Source organism: Canis lupus, chromosome 20 (assembly GCF_011100685.1).
Source record: "Canis lupus familiaris isolate Mischka breed German Shepherd chromosome 20, alternate assembly UU_Cfam_GSD_1.0, whole genome shotgun sequence".
Taxonomy (NCBI): Eukaryota; Metazoa; Chordata; class Mammalia; order Carnivora; family Canidae; genus Canis; species Canis lupus.
In genome coordinates this window covers 22,861,287-22,878,136 of record NC_049241.1, presented here as the reverse complement: position 1 = coordinate 22,878,136, position 16,850 = coordinate 22,861,287, and the positions used below count along the sequence as shown (strand labels likewise).

Below are 16,850 nucleotides of genomic sequence, written 5' to 3'. Positions count from 1 at the left end.
CACTGTCTTCAGATTCTTTTTCTGAAAAGGTGGCACTGATTTTTATTGAGGGTGAGAAGTCAGGCCTGCATCAGAACCCATAAGGGACTTCCTACCTTGGGTCCCTCCTGTGTGATGTTCAGTCTGTGTAGCACATGCTGGGAAAAAGCTCTGAATAATCCAGTGTTTTGACAGCCAGATATCTAACATGAAAACAACAGTTCATATTACAGTGAATAATTGTGCATTACTATTTAAGATGTTCTCAAGTTATATATACACGTTCTTTTAAAACCTATCAAGAACAGGGATGCCTGGATGGCTCAGTCAGTTAAGTGGCTGACTCTTGATTTTGTTTGAAGTCATGATGACACAGTCCGAGGATCGAGCCCCGAGTCCAGCTCCACGTTCAATGGGAGTCTGCTTGAGGATTTTCTCTCCCTTTTCCTTTGCCCCTCCCCACCAATTGTGTGCTCTCTCTTTTTCTGACTAAAATAAATAAATCTTAAAAAAAAAACTATCAAAAATAAATGTACAAATATGAATATGAACAACAGACATGCTTACCAAAGGGGTATTATAGAACAACCCGTATCGCATCCGGGGGAGTAAGGAAAAAACAGCTTCTTTAAAACATACCTAAGAATGAAGGTATTGTATGAGGTAAGAGGACCCAACTTCCACCACATCAAAATAGTACTTATAATTACAGAGAATAAATTTTAATTAATCTCTTTTTCGCATTGAAATATTTTCAAGAGCAAACTATTTCACTCAAGTGAAATTCATAATTTTGGAAAATCTAAAGGAAAAAAGTTTTTTTAACGCTACATGGTTAATAATTAAGAACGATTCAGTTATAAAAAAAGAAACTACCGAGTCACAAATCAATGGTAATAGCTAACAGAAACTCATATTAAATATTCATTTGATGAGTGAGTCATTTGTAATGATTGTTATTTACAGACATTTCAGGAAAGTTTCCAGTACCCTTTTGGAATCGTAAGTTTTCAAATGTATAACATCATAGTCAGTAAATGCTTTCCATGTGTCAGAGAACAGGTCACCATATCCATAGGAGCTCTGAAAGTGGAAACAAAATAGGTTAGGGCGACAAAAGGCTACAACGTGGCTTGTTAAAAGTGCAACAAAATATCTGAACCAGCTTGACAGTATTAAAAACTAATGATCCTAAACAAGCTCATAAAATTCATAGAAGAAAAACAGATTTTCATCTTAGGCCTGAACAAGTACCTAATTTGATGTAATGCCATCAGAAATAATCACCACGATTATAATCTTAGTGTGTTAAAAACATTTTGGTTTTCTACCCCATCCCTTTCTACACTCACGTCTCCGAATAGCAGTTAGTGTGGGGTTTTTTCCCCTGTGACTCTTCCAACCAAATCACAGACATACAGCATATACAGACACCAACCATCTGTACACACTTGGGTATTCATGGTGAGCAAAAATTATCAGGGTAAATGGGATATACTTTTGAAAAGAAATCTCAAAGTAAAAATATCCCTTGAAAGTTCTAACACTAAAATATGGAACATTATCCTATGAAATGATCTCTCTATTGACTAAAGAATAACATGTGATAATTCCTTATTAACATTAATAATAATTAGGAGCGCCTGGGTGGCTCAGTGTTGAGCATCTGCCTTTGGCTCAGGATGTGATCCCAGGATCCTGGGATCGAGTTCCACATCGGGCTCCCCACGGGGAGCCTGCTTTTCTCTCTGCCTATGTCTCTGCTTCTCTGTGTCTCTCATGAAAAAATAAATAAAATCTTTTAAAAATTATTATTATTAATAATAATAATAGTATCTTGCATATTTCCTATATCCCAAGCACTTAAAAATCATTAACACCCCACAAATTTAATGAGTTAGGTGATATCATTACCCCAGTTTTACAGATGAGGAAACTGAGAAATAAATTTAGGTAATTTGCATAAATGGTAGTGCTGGTGTGTTTGCAGAATTCAGATTAAATTCAGTCTGTTTGCTTCCAGACTCCAAGCTCTTAATCTCTGTATGGCAATTTGCCTCACAGCAGGAAGTAGTTCTTTCTAGTACATTTACTGAATGCATTTCATTTTTGAAAAGTAGAAATTAATTATGTGCTCCATCAGCTAAAGGAAAGAGATCAATTTATTTAAAAATGGTATAACTTAAATTGAAAACTTCAGTCAAAATAAATAAGAACTATGTATTGTGGGATGACATTCAAGGTCCACAGTGGGTTATACATTATGTTCATGTCTTTTTTATCATTATAGCATTCTTTTTTTCAGATTTTGAAATTTTTATGTTACACATATTAGAGTTATTTCAAAGTTATTGAGAACTGTTAGATGTAGTGATAAAATTTTTTTTTTCCTTCGATGTTTCTCCATTCCCATTCTAATAAAGGCCTTCTCAACACCATCAAAAATGAAATGTCCCTATTCTGGTTCAATAATAAATAAAGGGCAATTAAAAGAAGTGATTCTAGATGATTTCTTGAGATAAAATACCTCAGATAAAATAAGATACCTTTGAAAGGAAAAATTAATAATAAAATACAGCAATCCTGACTGATCCCTTTCCAGGGAAATCATGTATTATTCAGTAACCACCAGCTCCGGAAGCTTCTTATCTACACCCCTCAACTTCAAATTATCTGCCACAGGGGAAGGACGGACTTCTTTCTAGTCTCATGTTGAAGAATATTTGGATATTCTTAAAGATGTCATAAAACTTCCTCCTGTGTATGTCTCCAACTTAAACACGCATCTAACCTATGACTCAGAAATTCTCCTTCCAGGAATGCATCCTACAGAAATGCTGGGAAGAGGTCATAAAGACATATGTCTGTGGAAAGAATGTCACTGCATTTCCATAAATAGCACAAAAATGGAAACTAAGTATGATTGGGGTGAGGGCCTGGAGATCATACACATACCCTGGCACATATCAAATACCAGAACCTCCGTAACATCCACCAAATTGAACACCATGTAACCACTGAAAACAATTAAGAACCCTACATGTACCCACTTGGAAAGATGGCCCCTGATATAATATTAAGTTCACAAATATGAGAGCATATTTTCTGTAAGGATCTAATAGAAACATTCCCTGACACAAATTGTATTATATCCTTATATAAATCCTTACATAAACTTTGGATAAGCATGTATTTATATTTGCTAAAGTCTTGCAAAAGATTCATACATGGTAACTGTAGTTAGTTACCTTTGAGTGAAATGGGGAAGAAAAGAAGGTAAGGAGACCTTTTTCTTTTTCTTTCTTTCTTTTTTTTTCTTTTTTACATCCCCATGACTTACTTATTTTATAATTGGATATCTGTACTTCTTGATTCCCTTCATCCATCCTGTCCAACTTCCAACCTCCTCCTCTCTAGGGACAGGAGACTTGTCTTAACTTTACATACTTCTGTGTTGTTTGAACCCATTACAAACAGGTGTTATTTGCAAAATTAAAAATAATAATAATGAAGCTATACTACCACTCAGCACAAGGAAATGTGGAAAGCCTGCAGTAAGTTCCCTTTTATTCATTCTGCTGAGTGAGAGCAACCTTGCTGTGGCCAGAAATGCATCTGCAGGACTGTCCCTCTGTGCATCTCTGGGGGCTGGTGGCCTTGCCCAGCTCACCAAGGAAGCCATGTGCCTGAGGAGAGGCCAAAATGCTAAGACTGGAGAGGATGAGAGGGAAGGCCCACTATGTTTCCTTGAGAGGACTGTTTATAAAATGTCACTAAGATGTGGACAGTGACCACAGCCACCGCTTGTTCTTCTCCCAGGCACGCTGCTCAACCCTGGCTTGGAGGCTACAGCATTCACGGGGGGGAGGTTTGCATCACTATCTTCCTAGGGGCTGCAGTGTCACTTCATCCAAAGCCTTACCAGCAAGAGAAAAAAGTGAAGCCACACGACACCTTAATGCTGTCCTCATCCAACCTACCGTGTCCTGTGGGCCTCAATTCTGGAGCTACTTGGCAGACTTACTTGTCCCAAGAACCTGACTGAGCATCTAGTAAAGACCTCTGTGCCCAAGTACACAGGTTTGAAGGGTCTGCACAGAGAATACCAAAGGAGGGACGTAATAGCAGGGTGGCAACTGTGCGTGGCTAAATCTGGCCTGTCTGTGCCTGCCTAGCATGGTCAGACTGCCCTAACATCATGCACTCAGTTAACTGAGTAACCTGGGACTTCACGGTGGCTGGACGTGTGATCTATGCCCTCCCAGCAGGTGCAGAGAAGGGGAGGGTTGTATAAGTTGGCTCAGTTTAACTCAATCTGCTTGAGGAAGACATGGCAAAACATGCAACAAGAGATAAGGAAGCTTCTGGAAAAGTGTCTAAAAAGCTTTCCATCAACTTAATCTGATCTGCAGGGAACTAGAGGGAGGGGACAGAGCACAGTGGTTTCAGGGCACAGGACTGGGGCCTGGCTGCCTGACTTGGAGCCCTTACGGTATCCTCTCAGAACACCTGCCTGTGGCTCAGCCTCAGCTTCCTCAAATAAAAACCCTACTTCACAGAGCGCTGTAAGCATTAAATGAGATAACACCAGTTATCTCAACCATTCCGAGTTAATCATTCAGTGCTTCTGATAGCTAGTGATGGCAGCCTGGAAGCATTTCTACAGAGAGAGGAGGAGAAAGGAAATGCTGTGCCCTCTGCTCAAAAAACATTTTCAAGAATGGAAACTATGTTGGTAGCCACATTGGCCCATGAGAGGGAAATATAAATCCTTGCAAAGAAAAAAAATCAAAAGAGAACGTTAACAGGCCAAGAATTATTAACCAGTTCTCATGGGACTTTGGGTCCATGGAGCTGTGATAAAGAAAACCTTTCTATGCAGCTCTACTATGAGCCTCCTGTCTGCGAAAAAAAAGACACTGATGAAGCCATTTCCCCTTCTGCACAAGAAGGTGACCCTCAGATAACTGGCTCTCATTTCCTGTTCTCCGGAAATAAAGACGACACGTGTCAACTGTCTTTTTAGGTAAAACACTACTTGTGATTTGTTTATTTTAATATTTTATATATTTATCTGACACAGAGAGAGCACACATGGCAGGCAGAAGGAGAAGCAGGCTCCCAGCTGAGCAAGGAGCCCGATGTGGGACTCGATCCCAAGACCCGGGAATCATAACCTGAGCCAAAAGCAGATGCTTAACCAGCTGAACCACTGAGGTGCCCCACTACTTGTGATTTAAAAAGAGGCTTGATGGGTACGTTGCATCTGGACTGGGGAAAGGTACAATGACTTTTGGAACTTGCAATATGGTATGGGGATCCTGGGGCCTCGGCCAGTTTGGCTGGTGTGCAGGAGATATTGGTCCCTGTGGGGCATGAGATGCCGGTACCTGCCCCAGGTGGTTCCCAGCCCCTCACATCTGAGCTGTGCTCTTCAGAGGAAATGCCTGAAGCTGCCCTGCCAGCAAGCTGTGGTCCCCCTGCAAGAACGATAGGCCAAGCAACTTGTGAGTTGGTATGTCTAGCTGAACTTTAGATGATCTCTAGTGGCTGTTCCAACTTTACAGTTGAGGCAGCCTGCCACGTACATCATAAACCACTTGTTCTCCCTATCATTGTCATTGTCACAGTCAACATACAAAGTACATGTGCGGGATCCCTGGGTGGCGCAGCGGTTTGGCGCCTGCCTTTGGCCTGGGGCACGATCCTGGAGACCCAGGATCGAATCCCACGTCGGGCTCCCTGCATGGAGCCTGCTTCTCCCTCTACCTGTGTCTCTGCCTCTCTGTCTCTCTCTGTGTAACTATCATGAATAAATAAATAAAATCTTTAAAAAAAAAAAAAAAACAAAGTACATGTGCTATGTGCCAGCACTATGACTGGTTATAAACTCTACGGTTTGTCCTCAAGAAGACACTGATCTAGATACCAGAATTGTCCCATTTCACAATTGAGGAAATTGGGGCAACTTTAGGAGTTACCTTGGCAGGTGGAGCAGGATATGGGAAGAAGCAGGGAAAAGGGCAGCAAAGAAAAAAAAAAAGAGAACAGTCTGTGCTAAAAACAACTAAGCAAACAGCAGGTATAATTCAGGACATACATGTCTTTATGCTTATGCCTAAGACTCACCCTTGTTAGTGAGCTGATACACACAGCATTGTCACCGAGCAAGTAGCAAAGGGGAGCTCTACAATCAAGCAAAGGTGAATGGCAATTACAGGAAGCCACACTGTAAAACAGAGGCAAGCTCTCCCCATGGGGGTCAGGTGGGTGGTCAGAGAGGGTAAGCAAATGAAGCCTTCACACGTGTGTCTCAGAAGAACACTGAGCATAGGTCTCTGGACCTCTGCCTTCCCAAAGGGGAAAAGTAATCTTCCACTGTTTCATTCTAAAATTCAAAAAACAGGGGTGCCTCGGTGGTTCAGTTAAACATCTGCTTTTGGCTCAGGTCACCATCCCTGGTCCTGGGATCAAGCTCCGCATAACATGGGGCTCCCCGCTCAGCAGGGAGCTTGCTTCTCCTTCCCCTTCTGCCGCTCCCCCCACTTGTGCTCTCTCGCTCTCTCTCAAATAAATAAATACAAATCTTCTTAAAAATTCAAAGAACAAAGTTATATACAGGCAAAGGTACCTGCCTATAAGTATGCGGACATGTACATGCAGATATATGTTCACACCCATCTGCACATTTATGTAGATGTGTATATATTCCAATGCGGGTGTCATAGAAAATTCCATTTCACCACATCAGAGCTACACAGTTACTGAGCCAGGCAAAGAAAAAGCTGAAGCAGAGAGCGCATTCTTACTTACGGTGTCCCACATCACGATGTATACATCTGTGCTGAATGAATTATTAACGTGTTGCGTAATATAAAGATTGACAAAATCACAGAAGTGGTGATACATGTTAACGCCTAGTATTGGAAAAAAAAACTATATTAATTAACCCCAAAGAGCAAAGGATTCAACAATTTTTATTCTACCCCAGCTATTTACAGGGTGATAGACTTTAAGCTGAAAATAATTGGGAGAAAAAAATAAGAGTTTTTCCATACACAAAAGGATCTGTATTCAGGTAGTCCTCAATTAAGAGTATGTTCAAAAATTCACTGTAAAATTGGCTATTTAGAAATCAGGAATGCAGGGGGGCCTGGGTGGCTCAGTCACTTAAGCATCTGTCTTTGGCTTAAGAAATGATCCCAGGGTCCTGGCATGGAGTCCCTCATCGGGCTCTCTGCTCAGTGGGGAGTCTGCTTCTCTCTCCTTCTGCCCCCCCTTGCTTGTGGCTCTCCCTCTCTCTCTAATAAATAAAATCTTTAAAAAAATAAAAAGACCCGCAGCCCTGTATAACTTGAAGGTGTATACAGCATAATGACCTGACTTACAGACCTGCTTTTTCGCATATACACTAAGCAACAAGTGATCAGTAAATTACAACAACAACTAAAATAACAGAAGTTTATTTAGCTCAAAATGGAGAACTATAAGACCATGAATGCTGATTTTATTTTTTATGATCACTTATTTTTAAAAATCAATTAAGCAATATCTATTTATCATAGAAGTATTGACACTGATGGCCCTATTAACATTTTGGTATTTTTCATTCCTGTCTCTTGTTTTCCGTTTTTTCACCACTGTTTACAGCATTGCTTCTAAGGAAAATATTAGCCAAGTATCATTTAAAAGGGCTCAGTGTCTCATGTTCTAATTGAAAGAGCATGAACCTTGGAATCAGAAGCACCGGGCTGAATCCAGCTCAGCCATTCATGAGCAACATTCTCAGATGAGTTGGTAAAGTGCTTAAGCTTTAGCTTCTCTACCGGAAAGAGGCAATCCTTAACTTAGGTGCCAGCTTTGTTAGGAGACATCCAAAGATCATGTACTGCACCTAAAAGCACCCGGCCCCGTGCATGGCACACAGTGAAACCGTAATGAAGACGACCTGGATCCTGCTGGCTCAAACAGGGGCAAGGGGAGTGTGGGTGCAACTATTTCTAAGTTGGTAAGTCCGTCAGTCTAAAGAAACCAAACATGCACTCTTTCGACTTAAGTATGCAGGACCCAGCGTCCAACCTGGCAATATGTATATCTAAGTGGCATGAAATTTCAAGAACTGACAATGTGAAACATGTATTTGAAAGACAGAAAATAAATAAATAAATAAATAAATAAATAAATAAATAAATAAATAAGAAAGACAGAAAATGTTGACTGAATGAAAAACAGTGACTCTCAAAAGCAGAAATCACAACATATTCTGACTTCACTCCCACAGTGAGTAAGAATGTTCTACGCCTGAAAATAAGAGTAAAACATTCTCAGTTTCTGTAAGTCAGGTCATTATGCTGTATACACCTTCAAGTTATACAGGGCTGCAGGTCAATTACACCTCAGTGGAACAGAAAGAAAAAAGGGAAGAAAATTCTTTTAAACTGGTATCTCAGATGAATATTTGGAGACACTCCTTTAATCATTCAGAACCATTTGGCAAAGAGCATATTTTCAAATTCATGAGAAAAAGAAAGTTCTGTGACAACACATCCTTATTTCAGGGTGAGCACACTCTCTCATGTGTCATCCAGCAAGTTCGTAACGTGGACTGAGGAACGGAGCCCAGACTGGTGCTCAGTGGTACAAGGATTTTTCAAGGAGGGAGAAAATGCAGGTTCCGTGCTCAAGAAATGTGCCCCTAAATAAGTCTGTGTTCTGTTAAACCTCATTCTCTCATGGTTAAGAGTCAATGTGGAAAGGGAAACGGGATGAGGGTGTAAGTCAGAAGAAAAAAGCAGAATTTCGAATAAAGGAAAGAAACAGCCCAGGTCTACACTCACCTATTATTCCCATTTTACATACTTAGCTGCTTGAGTACCACAACCCATTTAACAACTCCCACGCATCTACCTCTTTTGCAGGCAGATCACAGCATTTGCTTGGCTCCTTTTTAATTTGCATATTTAAAAAATGAGTCAGGACCTTGAACACAGCATTCTTGCTCACTCTTAGTTCAAAAACCTCAACTTGTCTGATTTCTGAACCTAATACTTTGTTATATAAGAATTACAGTTTCAGGAGGCAGAGCACACTAAAGATATAATCAATAAATTATAGTAATTCTGAAACATTCGTGACAGAGAGCTCTCTGTATTTCACTGGAAGCCCAGCCTCTCGTGCATTTTGATGTAGTGTGGCAGTTATCTTCACCTCTCATAATGAGACACAGAATGTGGCCTGGCCCACATTTCCCCTCTCCAGGGCAACTGGTTCATAGAGTTAAAGCTGCACTTGCAAGCTGACAGTCAGAAGCTCTAAGTAGAAATGGGAAAATAATTCTAAATTTAACTTCTTTTTTATCCCCCCAAGTATATACTGCAGTACTGACTTCCAGAGGAATTTTAAGTTCACTTCAGTCAGGGAAACGGTTTTAGAAAGTTTGCCAGAAGAGCTCAGTGGGCATTCCTTTTCTACCCACAAGTATACACATAGTTTTTACTTTTAAATTTTTTCTAATGAAGCACAACACAAATCAAGTGATTAGAGAAATCAGATGGGGCAAATTTAGTTCCAGAAGGTGTCCATGTATCTTTTTCGTTCATCTTTTGATTCTGAGTGAGTCATGTGATACAAACGTGCAGGTTTCCTCTAAAATACCAAACGTATTATATAATGGGAAGTTCAAACCAGCTCACTTCTTCAGAGAAGAAAGCAAAACCCAAACCCGCTACTTATGTCCCACAGACTCCCAGAAAGTCACAGGAAATTACTACATACACATGTCAAAAAAGGAACAAAGCCTCATTCACCAATAAATAAGTAACAGACACATTTAACTTCTCACCTGCATCCAGTTTCATGAAGTAGGTTGGTTTTTCAATAACAACGTCACATTTAGCATCTTCTATAGGCCTGAAGTTGAGCTCAGTATAGCTCTGCAGCTCAGCAAACCTGGAATAATGAATTGGGAAATGGTTTCAAAGGGGTCCTCTTGAACATCAGACTGCAACACTGTAACTTAGGATCTGCTCATTATGGGGGTTTTCTTTCTAGTATATACTCTTATGAAGATGTGGAACTTCTCCAACATACTAATACTTATATAACTTGATACAAATTTTAATGCTGATATAAAGAACAAAAATAACTTCAAATTTCAGCCTCAGGTGCAAGATAAACTGGGAATTTTCTAGACAAGAAGAAATTTACACATTGAATTGGCTAAATAATCTACCAGTAAAGTGGGAAGATTCAAAAAGGCGTCCTGTGATCTTGTGATAGCCTTCTTGGATGCTGAGACAGATGGCATTCCAAAAATTATTGAGTGCCTCAGAAAGACAGCACACAGCTAAGCTTCCCAGAAGAAAGTAAAGTCTTTTTTCTCAGAAAATATCTTTGGATACCACATGGCACAGTTTTCTTCCTTATAAAAGAAGACAATCGCAAGCATGTGCCAAGAGATATTTAGAGTTAACCCAAAGATTGTTTGTAACCCTTCACCTTTGAGACCACAACTGATGTAAACTAATATCAAATAAATCCTTTTAAATATGAACCATGCTGAAATATTGTAGTGGCTTCAAAATATGTCCACAAATCCTTTGATACTTCTCCCTTTAAGAGGTAGAGATTAATGCCCTCCCCTTAAGTTCGGGCTGGACTTAGTGATTCACTTTTAAGGAAGAGAATATAGCAGAAATGATGGTATGTGATTTTTGAGATTTGGGTATACAAAGACCAAAGCCTCCATCCTAGGGCATGTGTTTGGTCTCTTGTAGGCACACTTGGGTCCTCTCTTTCAGGGAACTCAGCTGCCATGCTATGGGTAGCACTAAAAGAGAGGCCCACATGGCAAAAAGATGACACCTCTAGCCAACAGACAGAGACAAACTGAAACTTAGACCATGAGTGAGCCTAGAAGCAGAACCTCTAGGCCGAGTTGAGCCTAGAGATAGCTACAGCCCTTGTCAATAGCTGAACGTCAACCTCATGAGACATCATAGGCCAGAACCAGGCAGCTAAGCTGCCTTCAAATCCTGACCATCAGAAACTTCATGAACTCATAAAATGTGTTGTCTTAAGCTGTTAAATTTTGTAGTAATTTGTTATCAAACAGATAATAAATAAAAATATACCCTAGCTTATATTTTGGAGTAATTTGTTACATGGCAATAAATAACTAATATAAATACACCTTAGGGAACTTCTAACCTTTTGGAATCAGATACCGAAATGTACTAAGAATCAAAAGGCCCACTAGAATGGAGGACTTCTACTTCAAAACTCTATTAAGTGTTAAAAAGAAACAAAAGGCTCAAGATGGAGTCACTTGTGTTAAGTCCATGTCACCAAACCAAGGCTTAATGCCTACCCTAATTACAGTTTCAACCTTCTCTTCGAATGTATTCTTAATCAGTCTATAATTTTCAGCACTAATGAGGTCATCTGCCACACAGACCCTGTCTATCCCCCTATAGAAATGAGGTGATCTACCCCCTTCTGCCTAGAAAAACCTTCCATTTTATACAGCTCCTTGGAACTCCTCTCTTTTTGCTAGATGGGATGCTGCCCAATTCATGAATCGTTAAATAGAGCCAACTATATTTCAAAGTTACTCAGCTGAATTTTGATTTTTTTAAAGATTTTATTTATTCATGAAAGTCAGACAGAGAGAGAGAGAGAGAGAGAAGCAGAGACACAGGCAGAGGGTGAAGCAGGCTCCATGCAGGGAGCCCGATGTGGGACTCAATCCCAGGACTCCAGGGTCACACCCTGGACCAAAGGCAGGCGCTAAACCACTGAGCCACCCAGAGCTCCCCTGAATTTTGATTTTTAACATGAGTTAGGGAAGATACTGCATAGTGGAATACAAATGCCATAGAAACGTATAGTAGATTATTATCCTGAAGAATTTACTTATTAGCATGAATATTTGACCTCAAAAAATGAACATTACATAAGAGTATCCTATGTGACCTGTGATATTGTCATTTATAATATGGTATATACATATTTGGTATTCATTCCCATTCCCTCTACACAGAGTTCCAAAATCCTTGGAATTTCCAAGTGACAAAAGCCAGAACGGTGCTACCGAGGTACTTTCAGACCTCCCTAAGATTGGGTGCTGGCTTCTAGGAGAACAAAACATGGGATACAATAGGGTTGGAGCGTTCATTCATTCTTCCCCCACACCATAGGGGAATAAAGATGGGCTGGAATCAATTGCCAATATCCAACGACTTAATCAATCACTGGCCTATGTAATGAAGCCTCCATAAAAACTAGAAAGGATGGCACTTGGGTGGCTTAGTGGTTGAGTGGCTTCCTTTGGTTCAGGTCATGGTCCTGGGGTCCTGGGATCAAGTGCTGCATCAGGCTCACCCCGGGGAGACTGCTTCTCCCTCCACCTATGTCTCTGCTTCTCTCTGTCTCTTATGAATAAATAAGTAAAATCCTAAAAAAAAAAACCCAAAAGATAAAACAAAACAAGAAAAAGAAAAGGAGAAGGCTCAGAGGGCTTCTGGGTTGGGGAAGACATGGAGATACGGGGGAAATGGGGTGCCTGAAGAGGGCACGGAAGCTCTGCATCCCTTCCCCATACTTTGTTCTATGTATCTCTTCCATCTGGTTGGCTCTGAGCTGTATCCTTCTATATTAAACCAGTAGGCTAGTAAGTAAAATGTGTCTCAAAGTTATTTGAGCCATGCTTGCAAATTAATCTAACTCAATCTACATCCAATTGGTTGGAAGCACAGGTGACCACCTCGGCTTACAACTGGGGTCCAAATTCTGGGACTGAGCCCTTAACCTGTGGGATCTGATGCTGTCTCTGGGTAGATGGTGGCAAAACTGAGTTGAATTGTAGGACACTCAGCTGTTGGAGAATTGCTTGGTGGTATGTGGAAAACCTGACACACAGGTTGGAACTGAGTGCTCAGCTTCAAATAAAGGGGTAGCATGTTCTTTCTGATGACACAACAGTTCTGTATCCTAATTGTGGCAGGAGTTGCATGCACTTGGACATGTGATATAAATTTCACAGAATTATGTATCAAAAATAAAAAAATTTTAAAAGTGCATATAAACACTGGTCAAATTCCAATGTGTTTAGTTAATAATGCCGTACCAATGTCAGTTTCCTGGTTTTGATCATTGTGCTATGGTTACGTAAGATGTCATCATTAGAGGAAGCTGGGGGAAGGGTTACAACAGCAACTCCTTGTATTATTTTTAAACTTCTGTAAGTCTAAAATTATTTTAAAATAAAAAAGTTTTTTTTAAATATCCTAATTTCTTAATTTCTAGAGATAACAAGTCAGACCACAGAACTAGTTTACTATTAAAAATGTCGAAAAAAGAAAAGGAAAAAAAATGTTGAAAATCAAAATACGTCCCCCAATTTATATAAAGTTCAAAAAGCTGATCAGAGGTGTTGAAAGTCAAAGTAGGGTTTACAACTTTGAAGAGGAGCCTGGGGTTCCAGTGGAGCTAACGGGGGGCTTGATCTCAAGACCCTAAGATCATGACCCAAGCCAAAGGCAGATATTTAACCGAGTAACCAGGCACCCCTAAATGTGTATTTCTTTAAAAAATGTGTTCCTCAAACACATGTAAAATTATGAGGACTTAAGAAAAATTCATTTTTGATTTTTTTCTTTCATTAGTAATCAGTAAATCCTAGATCATACTTCCTAATATTTTATAAACATATATTTAATTCATATACAGCTGATAGATTCATTCTGTAGCCAAATTCTCCACAAAAGAAGTAACATTTTCCATTCAAAAATCCCTTTCAGGGGATCCCTGGGTGGCTCAGCAGTTTAGCGCCTGCCTTTGGCCCAGGGCACAATCCTGGAGTCCCGGGATTGAGTCCCGCGTCGGGCTCCCGGCATGGAGCCTGCTTCTCCCTCTGCCTGTGTCTCTGCCTCTCTCTTTCTCTCTACGTCTATCATGAATAAATCAATATAATCTTAAAAAAAAAAAAATCCCTTTCAAAGTCTGTAAGTGTCAGAAACAAAAGCAAATATTTTAGAAACATATTTATAAAAAAAAATAATCTTACCAAGACTGCAGAGGGCTTTTGCGCTGACCTTCAGACAGCAACGTCTGAGTGTCAAGTGTGCAGTGTCCTCCAATTTCGCCACTCTGGAAAAAATCTTCCTTAAATCTGGTGGATGACCAAAAATTAAGCTGAGTTTGAAAAATGTCATCACTACTTAAGCACATGGGATGGAACTAAGGTGGTTTACCAATTTCCAAAATCAGTGTGTCATTATAATTTTAACTCTATTATAATAGAACGTTTCAAGCATACATGAAAGTAGTAGAATGGTACAGAAACCCAATGGACCCAAACCCAAATTTGCAATGATCACCCTGTGGCCTGACTAGGTCTTCCATCCTCCACCCGTTCCCCAACCTCATTGCTATATTATCATGAAGCAAATCCAAGGCAATAACCCCGGACCTGGAAATATTTCAGAATTTCCATTAGGTTTAAACATCAACCACTTATGTACCTGTCATGGTTTCTCTTGATGTTTCTTAAATCAAGATAGAGATTGGCTGCTCTGCAGTACTGGAGATAACGGGAACACAGAAGGCTTGAGTCATGCTGAATTGAAGTAGAGAAAAAAGAGAAAAATAATGTCAGGTACCAATATTTTGAGGACACTCTCAGACTCACCAGACAAAGTAACAGCATGTACACTGTCAGGCTGAAACCACACAACGTGATGAGAATAGCATCTCTTTTTTTTAAATTTAATTTTATTTAAATTCAATTAGTTAACATATAATGTGTTATTACTTTCAGAGGTAGAGTTCAGTGATTCATAAGGAAGAATCACTTCTGAAAGGCAGCATCTGTGGATGGATTTTTTTTCCCCTCCCAGCAGACTCTGGTCAAGCCTAGTTTTGCCAGTGTGCATGCTCACTTTTAGATTACTACAAAGAATGCCCAAATGTTCTATTTATATCATCTCAAACTTTAAGGCTTTATGCGTGTTTTCAGTTTAGTCCTCTTTATAAAAAAAAAAAAAAAAAAAAAAAAAAAAAACTCTCAAAGCCATACTACCCTTGTAGCTATGCGAAAAAAGCCTTTTTCAAAGTCAAGCCAAATGAAACAGAGAATAATGCACACATAACAGACGCTAAAATGAAGGCTGGAAGGGCAGTCTGCCAATTTTAATATGAGGTGCTTTCTACAGACCATAAAACTTCTGGGAGTCCCTGTCTCAGCAGCAATAAGAGGGCGATGTTTTTTAAATCACTGATATAAAAGAGCTTAAGAGTCAACTACCAGAGCCTGTTTCTCTTTTTACCAGTCTGGCTTGTGCCAAAATAGGGACAGTTTCAAAAACTTTTATCTGCTCTGGATTTTATTTATAGATTTAAATGCCATTTTTTTTTTTTGTTTTGCCATAATTCCCAATGAATGCGAAGCCTTAACCTTAACCCACATGGGGTTCTGGAATCAGTAGTTGGTAAGGGATCATGCTGATTGCACAAAATATATCACAGTAGATCTTGGCCAGGAAAGATCCTACATATTGTCAGGGATGAGGTGTGTGAGGTGGGGTTGTGGCTTTCCCCTTGCCCCTTCCACAGGAACAGGTGGACTCTGGCCAGAGTACGCGACACACAAAAACCAATGTATGTTAAGGGCATCCTGCAGCAGTGCAGGTTAAAACCACCCCTCCCTCCTATGGGATTCATCCACTTGCCTACAACTGCTTCAGGTTTATTATATGATACCCCTAAAAGCTCTACAGAGGGATCCCCAAGGGGCTCAGTGGTTGAGCATCTATCTGCCTTTGGCTTAGGTCATGATCCCGGGGTCATGACTTCAGGCTCCCCGCAGGGAGCCTGCTTCTCCCTGTCTGTGTCTCTGCCTCTCTCTGTGTCTCTCATGAATAAATAAATAAAATTTTTAAAAAATTTTAAAGCACTACAGAGCATATATTTAGTTTCTTAATGAAAGTAGATTAAGAAACTTTTTTTTTAAATTTTCTAGACTGCCTCCAAGAGGCCAGAGCTCAAGAACCTTGACAGATAAGACACCTTTAATAGTAAGTGCTCACAACCCCACAGACCTTTGAAAACTAACTGAGCCCTTTGCTGGGAGCCGGGTCTCGCACTGAGCATTTTTATAAGCAGAATCTCATTTCCTCTCTAGCACAAGCTATGATATAGGCATAGCCTGAAAGAAAAGGAAATTGAAACATAGAAGGGTTGGGTACTCTAAGAATCAGGTTTTGAACCCTACAGCGCGGAGCCTGCTCTTGTCTCGACTACACAAAACTGACTCATGGAGCATGTTTGGCTTACCCACTGAGCGCAAGGTACTGCGGTTGGAAGCCTCACAGAAAAAGAACTGTATCTGATTTCGAGATGACAAGTCTACCTGTTTATTAGCTCTGTGGTTCTGGAGAAGTCGCTTGACCTCTCTGAGGACCTTGTTGTCCTCTGTGGCCAAGTGGCATCAGTAATACCTACCCTGTCTCTCTGCTATAAGGCCTGTGAAAATCAAGCTAGCTTACATACAGATAGACTTTTTGCAAACTGTAAAGTCCTAAACAAACAGAGCAGTATAGAGGGAGGGGGCGTATCATCTGTCCCGAACTACTTGTGAGGGAATTTGGAAAGATGCAATTTATCAGTTTACCTTCTTTAGCGTAATGTTGGGGGGTGGAATTCTAAACCTGGTAATATTTTAACTGCTTCAAAATATGACCATCCTATATGTGTGAAAGTGAGGACAAGGCTTCCAAATGAAATAGAACAACTTCTTTTAGAATGTTAAATAAAAGTCTAAGCCAATATATACAGGAATAAGGATCCCTCTCATGGAACCATTTATTTTGTTT

The 16,850-nt window shown here is 40.0% G+C and overlaps 1 protein-coding gene across 1 annotated transcript in view; it reads right to left on the bottom strand.

The window, feature by feature from the left end:
* EOGT (EGF domain specific O-linked N-acetylglucosamine transferase) overlaps nucleotides 1-16,850 on the bottom strand; it is a 30,615-nt gene that overhangs the window by 11,511 nt on the left and 2,254 nt on the right. The window contains 7 exon segments of the mRNA NM_001009187.1: nucleotides 96-182; nucleotides 547-618; nucleotides 970-1,062; nucleotides 6,793-6,896; nucleotides 9,821-9,927; nucleotides 14,045-14,149; nucleotides 14,502-14,596. Of these exon segments, the coding sequence (NP_001009187.1) occupies nucleotides 96-182; nucleotides 547-618; nucleotides 970-1,062; nucleotides 6,793-6,896; nucleotides 9,821-9,927; nucleotides 14,045-14,149; nucleotides 14,502-14,596 (663 nt within the window).